This window comes from Hippocampus comes, unplaced genomic scaffold (assembly GCF_001891065.2).
Source record: "Hippocampus comes isolate QL1 unplaced genomic scaffold, H_comes_QL1_v1.1 scaffold986, whole genome shotgun sequence".
Taxonomy (NCBI): Eukaryota; Metazoa; Chordata; class Actinopteri; order Syngnathiformes; family Syngnathidae; genus Hippocampus; species Hippocampus comes.
In genome coordinates, this window is record NW_017805942.1 from 12,368 (window position 1) to 21,642 (window position 9,275).

Genomic DNA, 9,275 nt, shown 5'->3' on the forward strand with positions numbered 1-9,275 from the left:
TCAGCAAAGAAAGCTAGTTTGACGACACGATAATGCTGCCGCGAATGTAAATCAGCTGTCGATGGAAAGCGTAGTCACGCACACGGCGGGGAATGCCCTGACCGCCTCGGCCGCGATAAACGCATAACTGAGGGATGATTCAAAGGCAAGCTTGAGCTTGCCCTTACCAGTGACTTTTTTTTTTTTTGTTGTTGTTGCCGCTCCTCTCAGAAAAGCCTCAACATAATGATCCACGGCATTCCGCGTCAGCGGGCCGATGGCGCCGCCGATACCGGCCCGGGGGGCGCTCGCAAAGATCAATTCAATGACGGCACTCTAATCCACCGATGAACATGGCTCTCGCGACGGCACGCAAACACAACGGGCGCACTGAACGTCGGTGTTCCTGTGCCCGCAAGAAGAAAAAAAAAGAAAAAGAAAGGTCGGCCGATTACATCACCACTTTGCCTGACGCGCAGCGAGTCTGGCAGAGGTCACGGGGCCGACCCGGCGCTGAGGAAGCAATGCACCATGGGAAGATTGTGAAATGTGGCCCGCACAACTCAATAAACGCAAAGAAACGTTTGTTTTTTTTTCGTTTTCCCTGCATAAGCATTGCATTCGTCCTCATTTTCAGACCATTTCTTTCCTCCTTTTGTGCTGCCATAAAAAGGCCTCAGCGGCAGACACGAGATGAAGCGGCATTTAGTACGCTACTGCCTCTACCTGGTGACTCGACGGTACTGGAACTTTGGAAGTCACATCAAAGCATTCTCGACTCACGGCGTCGAGAAGAAAAGAATCGACGTAGTCTCCAACGAGCTTCACATCCTATCGCTAAAGGAAGTGCCCCAACACCCTCATTTCGGCCGCCTGCATCTGGGATGTCGTTCTTTCGGTCACGACCCGCGGCTTGCGACCGTAGTTGAAGGTAGGAACGAAGATCGAGCGGTAAATAGAGAGAGATCTTGGCCTTTGGGCTCAGCTCCTTGCTCACCACGACAGACCGATGCAAAGTCCCCATCGCGGCACACGCCGCATCGATCCGCCTGTCGATCTCGGACCCCGAGAAACTCGAACTCCTCCACTTGGAGCAGAATCTCCTCCCCGACCCGGAGAGGCCATTGCACACGTTTACGACTGAGGACCACGGACCCACATTTGGAGGCGCTGATTTTTTTTTTTTTTTTGGAAGATCCCGTCTTGAAGAAGCCAACAGCACCACATGATCTGCAAAAAGAGACGCCAAACGGACGCCCTCAAAGCCTCGACCGCACCCGCTCGAACGTCTTCTCCGAGTCCCCCAAGCGCATGTAGACTGGTCGGGCAAAGTCCCACGTAGGGCCGGCGCGCTGAACCGGAGCCTCGCTCGGCCGACGTCTGGCGGGAGTTGGGCGGCGTACGTCCTGGAATGGTCACCGGCCAATCGCTTGGAAATGATTTCCACCCACATACGCACCTTTTGACAATTTCGCCTTCTATGACGCTAAGAGAAAAGGATGCTTGAAATTGTCGCTCTTCAATAAAGTTTTGGGAATGGGAGCTTTCTTGCGCACGCTGACACGCAGCGATGCGCGGGGGCTGCGGGTCCAATGCAAACGAAGCGACTTGATGACGATTTGGACGGTTGAGGAGTCCACTTGAATCACAGGTAGTAGTCCTCCTCCTCGATATCAGCATGCGCGTCCCCGAAGCCCAGGGCTTGGATGTCGTGTGTGATGTCGCTGATGCGGCGGTTGAACTCCTGAGACCCCGACGTCAGAGAGCAACTGTCGTATCTGCCGGGAGTAAAAACAAAAAAAAAAAACCTTGCTATTCAAGCGAGTTGACTAATGGCTTCAAATTGTGGCAACAGCAGCAAGATGGAGAAGACGCGGCCCAAGCTCCCGCCAGACAGCGATGCAGAACTCCAAATTGGGCTTTGGGACCCTTGGGCCCACATAAACACGATGGCCGAGCTTTATTTTGAGGCGCGAACGGCGGAGGGCCGCGCCCCGGCCCCGCCTCTCGTACCCTCTCACGGCGCTGGCCGAGGTGTTGCTCATGCTGCGCTTGATGCGTCCGAAGCTGTCGGTCAAAATTCCACCCTCGCGGATTCCGATGCTTTCCAGGAAGCTCTCAAACACGCCCGCGTCCTTGTCCGGGATGAACGGCCGCATACCTGCGAGGCAAAGGGGCTTTTGTCAAAGGGCCGCTCTTGCGGGCGGCCGAGGTTTTTTTTTTTCGACGAACGGGTCCGTCGGAGAGGCGTCCGGCCGGCGTCGCGGATTTTCAAACTCTGGTTGGGGATTTTGCCCCGTTGTCGGCTTCTCACCCAAAAGCAGAAACTTGCGGTCGTCTCCGTACAGCCGGAGCAGCTCGGAGCAAAAGTGTCCGACGTCCGAGCCCAGCCTGTATTCTCGCAAAAAGGCCGCAAAGTGTTGCAACTCCACGGCGCTCAGCTTGTTCCTCAGCTACTTGGGCACACACGCACGCGGCAACAGAGTCTCATGAGCAGACGAGAGCGGCCCAACGATCTCAGGGCGCCCAGGGGTCATTTACGTACCATTCGATCGAGAACGCTCGAGACGGATGGCGCCGAATTTGGAAAATCAATTCATTTGACCGATACGACGGTTCCGATTCTCGGCAGTTGTTGCCGTCCGAGAGGTGAGCTTCGTTTGGAAGCAATCGAACCTTTTCAACTGTTGGAATTGAATTTGTGGTCAAGATGGACGTCTTCCGTGTTGAAGGATCGCCGTCCTTTCCATGATAATATCGCTAGTTACGTGAAAACAGGCTGCACAGTCAATGCAAGAGTTTGTGAGAAGGAAATGATGGGTTCTCTTCGGCGCGACCTTCGGGCACCCCTGCTTTCTTTCGCCTTGAACTTTGCTGCTGAATTCGATTGATTTTGGAAGAAAGTTGTTCCCCGTCAGTCAAATTTGTCATCGTTTCTGAAATCTTGTTGTTCAAATGCCTTTCGCCTCGGACCGCTGCGAAATTGGCTCGTCTTACCTAGAAATTCTCCAGACGGTAACTTTTGGAAAAGAGGACTTCGAGCGCGGCTGTCTCAGCCCGGGCGACACACGGAAAAAAAACAAAACAAAAACGCTCCATTCGAAAATTATGCGTCTTCCCATCTGAAAAAAAATGTCTTGGGCGTTGGCGATGGAATGATGCGCAAATGAGCGACATATTTCGGCACGGGCCGTGTGCAAACCACCGTCGTCATGTAGTCCTGCATGAGCGCCAGGGGGGCGTCGCTGTCGAAGGCGTCGTCGGCCGAAGCCACGCCGCGACGGGAGCCCTGCGGCGAAAGCGACGAGCTCTCGCTGTACGTCTCGCTGTAGTAGAGCTCGAAGGCATCCTGGGATCCGTCGCTAAAGGAGACGAGAAACCGCGGAAGGGTGCGGATAAGCAAAGCGCAAATCGACGGCTGACGTCGGGCGGCCACCAAACCAGACCGACCGTGAGCTGCAGCGGCTGAACTCCGGCTCGTAACCGTACGACGCGTCCGTCAGGCAGCTGTCACCTGTCGCAGATGCAAAGAGTTACGAGCGGCCCCCGTGGCAACTGTCGCCACCAAAAGCGCCGCCGTGGCGGCCGTTCAACAGGAGCTTAGGGCAGGAATTGGAAGCCAAAACTGAAGCTTGCTCCCGACGGGGGATTTCGACGCTCAGCGTGGCGGCGATTCAAAGCGGCCGAACTTCACGCACGTGAAAACGAAGAGCCAAAAATGGATCGTCTCGGCTTTAGAAGACAAAGTGCTTTTTCATTTATTTTGGGGTGCGGGGGCGACTTGCGGGCGCGAGTCGCATTGAATTCAACATTCGTCTTCAAAGAATGAATTGTTCAATCAAATCCTTCGAAAGTGCCGTCAAATTGGATGGACAAATCAATCTTTGGAACCGTCGCGCATTCTTTTGCAGGCATGTCTCATGATGAAAGCGAATGTGGATATTGATGGAGATCCTCCTCCCCCACCCCTGAGTTTTCCCTCGACCGCGTTGGGTGCGGCCCCATCGGTCTCCACGCGGCATTCTGATGAAAATCGCATTTGTGGACGATGAACGAAGCCGCAAAATCCAGCCGCTCGGATCCGTCTTTTGCCGCTTGCCGTGGACCGAAAGGCGGGTGCTCGGCGCTCAGGGAACGCCCGATCGCGACTCACCTCGGGAACGTCACATGACCAAAGCCGCCAATGACAAAGTTGACCCAAAACCTTTGCAAGTCTCCTCCCTACACAGAAAGTTGGCTCGAGCAAACACTTTATCTGGCAAGGAGAAGTCCAACCTCGTCTTTTATCCCCGCAGCCAGTCCTTTGAGGCCAATGCTTTTTTTTGGCTGGGGGGGGGGCGCGTTGCTCAACCCGCAGTTCAACGCTTCCACTCACTTCTCTGCAGCCAGTAGCGGTCCGGCACGGTGTGGTGAAATCCTGCTCTGTCCACGCACTCGATGGTCTGATGGCCATAAATGATCTGGAACATCTGGCAGATGAGCGAACAGTACTCCTCCGCGGCGTCCTGAACGCACACAAGATTCAAAAGGAAAGGTCACGGCGACTCCCAAATGGCCGATTAAAAAAAACAAAACAAATGAAAGAGACCGCTTCCCCCGTTTGGCCAGAACTGGAGCTTTGGTCAAAGCGGAGGCAATTGCGCAGGTCGCCGTGAGCGTGAGCGAGCACAAACTCTTCGGGCTTCAGGAAACGCCTGCTTGAGCAATCGGAATGTATTTCGGGCTCATCAGAGGTGATGGAAGGTGATGGTTTCATTGTGAAAAGGGCCTTTTATCCAGACAAAAGAGGCCAAAATGCCAAATCAAGAAAGTCAGTGGAAAGAATTCAGGCTGTTCTGCTCCTCTACGACTTCATTGGAGGAGCAACTTTTGAAGTTTGAGTGGCAGTTTTTTTTTGTTTTGTTTTGCAGGTTAGTCCAGGGGACCTGAAGGGAGGCTTTCACGCAACAACAATGAAAAGCAAATACGAAGAAATGAACAGCTGCTTCCTTTGTTACGCAATCGACATTTTGGATTTCTTCAACTCACAATGTGAAGAGCAGCAAAGTGTATTTTCTCGTCCGGACCCGTTTGCGGCCGGGCAACGTCAAACAAATACCAATTGCCGGTCAAGCGTGAATATTCGGAAATCGGATTATTCTGTGTTGCTTTTTTTTTTTTTTTTTTTTTTCTGTGAGTACAAACAAAGGAGACGACTTGCATCGGAAACCATCCAAATGCCACGACTGACATCTGACGCGCGCCTTAGCCAACCGAAGTGGCTTCTGCTTTCTGTTTGGACTGGCCGCTCCAACGCCGCTCCAGCCGGACTTGTGTGAAGGGTCAACTCGAGTCATTGCGGTGTTTCGCGTCACCATATCTTCTCCGTGAGCACGGCTTTGCCGTTTTCTGTCAACGACTCCTCGTCATTCCTTGGCGGAAGTGCAACTTATTTGCCTCCGTGACTTCGGAGCGACTCCGCCACCTGTAAGCGCGCCGCGCCACGTGGACGCGCACGGGCGGGTCCAGTGCAGGGAAGCTTTTCGGGACCACCTCTGCCGGTGAATTACTGGCAAATCGGTGATTCTCAGTTCTGCTATTTATTGTCTTTTGAAAGGTATATGCCCTTTTAATCTGACCAACAAAACGCACTTGCTGCGTATTCGGAACCGTTTGAACGTCTGGATTTGAAGGGGCTGACAATACGAAGGACTTTTGAGCAGCCGGAGTCCGATCGAGAGGCGAGCTCACCGGCGTGAATCGTGCGCAATTGGCGAGCGGTCACCCACCCGGTTGTCGACGGCCAGGATGACGAGGTTGCAGTAGGCGTCGGGGCACGGGGTGGGCTCCAGCGGGTTGTGGTTCCTCCTCTCCCAGCTTCCGTAGCTCTTGCCCCTCTCCCAGCTCCCCGTGCAGGCCTGGCGCCGCTCCCAGCTTCCCGCGCCGCCGCCGCCGCCGCCTGTTCCCGCTCCCGCTCCTCGCCGCTCCCAGCTTCCCGCTCCGCCTCCCCCGCCGTAGCTCTTGCCCCTCTCCCAGCTCCCCGTGCAGGCCTGGCGCCGCTCCCAGCTTCCCGCGCCGCCGCCGCCGCCGCCTGTTCCCGCTTCCGCTCCTCGCCTCTCCCAGCTTCCTCCGCCGGCGGGCGGCAAGCCGCCGGCCGGCCTGGGCCGGCGGCTCTCCCAGCTGCCGCCCGTCTTGCGCGCGGCTTGTCTTCTCTCCCAGCTGCCCCCTGCTCGCTTCCTTTCCAAACTCCCTCCGCCGCCGTTTCCTCCTCCTCCTCCTCCTCCTCCTCCTCGCTCCACTTCCTGGTTCTTGTCGTGGCTGCTCCTGGACAGCGACGGCCTCCAGTCCACTCCGCAGATGGTGTGGCGTCGCTCCATGGTCCCGCCGGAAGGTCGCGGGTCGGCGTCGCAGCTCACCGTTTGACGTCGGCCGTCGATGCCCGTCGGCTTCTTTCGGTCCAGGCTGTTGTCGACGACGGTGTCCACGTTTAGACCTGAAGCACATGCGCGCGTCACACCGCTCATCTTTACCCTTTCGCACAGTACACTCGCGAAAACTAAACGGCGGGACGGCGGGACGGGGCCGCATGAAGGAAACGTCGTGCGCTGCGGAATATGGGCCGTTTGTTCCCGGTTCTCACGGTCTCCCCGTGCGCGTTTCTTTCTCACGCCGGGCAGCCCCGGAGCTCATTTGCGGTGGCTTGAACCGAGCTTCCCGACTGCGCGGGCCCCACTCGACACCTCCCGGAGCACGCGCGTGCCGCGTCGGATCGTCATAGAATGCGAGTGGCCAGATGGCACTGTGCCCGCAAAGCGTTCTGCTTGACACTGTCGTAGGCACATTGCACTTTGTCCACTTTTATTCAAGGCTGGTCTCGAACATTCTTGTCTCCCGGCTGGCGTTATGGCGGACGCGCGGTGCTCCGAAAACCAAAACGTGGCCTTTTGGCGCTTGAAATGCGCAGGGATGATTCGCTGAAGTTGTCGATGGCGAGCCCACCTGTCTTGAGGACCAGCAGGTGCAGCGCGTCGTCTCTCAGGTAGGACGCGGCGGCGACCTCGTGCGTGGGGATCCTCATCAGCAGCTTCTCGTTATCTCTCCACGTCAGCAGCAGGCAGCGAGCGGACAGACTCAAGATGCAGTCCTGCTCCGCGCTGGTCTTGGACGGGAGAACCCTCAGCTGCTGCTCACCAACACAGCTCCGTCAGCGCCCGCCGCGTCGCCGCCGCTCACCAAATTCCCTTTCTTAGCGTCGACCCGAATGACTGTTCAGACTTGTGGAGAGCAAACGTCAGCCGCTTGGAGACGCAAGTCACATTTTTGACTTTTCGGGCGCCCAACCCGAGTGTCGCTTTCAGGTACTTTGTAACGTCGCGGCAGACGATCCAACTGAAAACCATTGCCGATTGGTTATCCGGCACAATGATGATGATCGGGATCGATCATTCGTTTCCACTTTGGCGACCGCACCGACGGATGTACGAATGGACAAACCGCGCCGGATTGTCGCCCCAATTGGAAGTGAAGCCAGAGGTGGCCATCTTACGTTGCCGCTCGCTCACTTTAATAGGGCGACTTCTCCGCAGCGTTTCCTCCTCGTTTCTTTTCTCCGCAACAGAAATGCCGCCGTGTGTGGTGTACGGTTGTACTGCTAAGTCTGAAAGAAGCGCTACGTGCACGTTTCATCGGTACGAATGCAATTATATCTATTTTTTTCCTGATCACGCATCATGATGTCAGAACCACTGACAATAACAAAGAGAGTAAAGCCATGTCCGGACGCAATGTGGACTTCAACTATGTGAGCCACCATAGTGAGCTAATCAACTCGCTGCAAAGACTGAAGTTTGGTTTTGGAGAGGCTCTCGTGACTCCATGGGGGGGACAACACGCAGCAATAAATCTGCGGGTCACCTGGGAGAGAAAGGCCGTCCCAGTTAACTTTGGCCGAGAGGGCAGAGGTCACTTGCTGTTACGCGAGTATTCACCCAACCTCTCGCTACAAAGTTCGATAAGAGATGCAAATCCTTAATATCGAACCTGTCAGGGCAGCTGCATTTAAAACACAAAGTCTGTGTCGCCCATAAAAAAACGACTAATCATAACGGAGGAAGAAACGGTGTCGGGCTGATCAGTTGAAGATTGTTCCCAAAAAGTTTGGATAAGACGGAAACCTGACGGCTCAATGATGACTTTGACTACTAACCCTGGCTGTGTCCAGCAGTTGCAGCAGTTCATCTCGACTGGAAGGGTTCAGAGAAACCGAGACCCAGGTCAGGTGACCAAGAAACTGAGGGGGGGAAAGGGACGTCATCAGAAGAGTGGGCAGCATACCGACAGCAAAATCATAACCGAGTCATTTTGTACAGGACGTGGCCAAGCCAACTTGCGGGAGGCTCCACGATAAAAAACAAGTCGATGAACAAAATCAAAGCCCGGAGCCGTTTCATGCCGAATGAACAGATCAGCTTCAACCAAGCCAACAACATTCAGAGAAGCCCAAACGATAAGAGTGAGTCCCGCGTCACCGCGGTGGTCCACCAACGATTTGCTTCAAAGAATGTACGCAAGTGACGGGAAGAGCCATCGCAGATGGCAATTCTTCTGCCCACTGCCATTGGGCGATCTTTCCCCTCAGGACTTGCAGGTCGGTCAAAACCGCTGCGCGCGCGGTTTTGGACTGTGCGCGCACTCGTACCTTGACCTCCTTCTCCACGTAGTCGAAGATGAGTCTTTCGGGGTGGATGAGGAAGTCGGGAGGGTAGAGCGGGACGGTGTGCAGGGGACGCCGGTAAACGCTGCCTCGCTCCGCCGGCCTGCGACTGGCTTTGGACCACACCAGACGCTTAATGGGAGACACCAAACCCTGGGCGAGCGCAGCACACGCAGAGGAAAAAAAAGATTGGAGGTGGCAAGAACCCTTGCCGTGACTGGGAGAGTTCGGGAATTCAAAACGCATCCTTTTTTTCCAAAGGCCCTCATTTATTTGAGTTGAAAGATTCGTTTTCCAAGTAGCAAAGCGGCAGATGTTTAAAATTTGTGTGACACACAGCTCACAAATACGCTGGCAAATTCACACGCAAACGGGAGTTGGGGCTGCCGCTGTATCTTTGAGCGGAGAGCAAGACGGACAACTTACAGCATCGTTTTTTTTTCACCCCCCCCAAAAGAACTTTACTGGATGACAGACGACAGAATGGAATCGAGACCTTTCACAAGATCCCTTCTCGAGGGTGCGGTAGAAAGACAGGAGGCCAAAGATATCTGCCGCAACCTAGCGACATTTGAAATCGTCACAGACCATTCCTAGTCTACTT

At 55.0% G+C, this 9,275-nt stretch overlaps 1 protein-coding gene across 1 annotated transcript; it reads right to left on the reverse strand.

Annotated features, from left to right (window-relative positions):
• Positions 1-587: 587 nt before the first annotated feature.
• ccm2l (CCM2 like scaffold protein) lies at positions 588-9,121 on the reverse strand. Its single transcript, XM_019890428.1, has 10 exons — positions 8,657-9,121; positions 8,165-8,248; positions 6,958-7,141; positions 5,748-6,451; positions 4,355-4,484; positions 3,430-3,493; positions 3,185-3,341; positions 2,294-2,432; positions 1,993-2,140; positions 588-1,757 (listed from the first exon to the last, which is right to left on the reverse strand). The coding sequence occupies exons 1-10, from the start codon at positions 8,915-8,917 to the stop codon at positions 1,625-1,627; spliced, it is 2,004 nt and encodes a 667-aa protein (XP_019745987.1). The 5' UTR covers positions 8,918-9,121; the 3' UTR covers positions 588-1,624.
• Positions 9,122-9,275: the final 154 nt, after the last annotated feature.

Coding starts and splice junctions, on each gene's coding strand:
- ccm2l (XM_019890428.1), bottom strand. CDS start 8,917: ATGCGTTTTGAATTCCCGAACTCTCCCAGTCACGGCAAGGGTTCTTGC. Junction 3,342..3,429: donor TTCAGCCGCTGCAGCTCACG/GTCGGTCTGGTT, acceptor CGTCTCCTTTAG/CGACGGATCCCAGGATGCCT. Junction 2,141..2,293: donor CCGCAAGTTTCTGCTTTTGG/GTGAGAAGCCGA, acceptor TTTGCCTCGCAG/GTATGCGGCCGTTCATCCCG.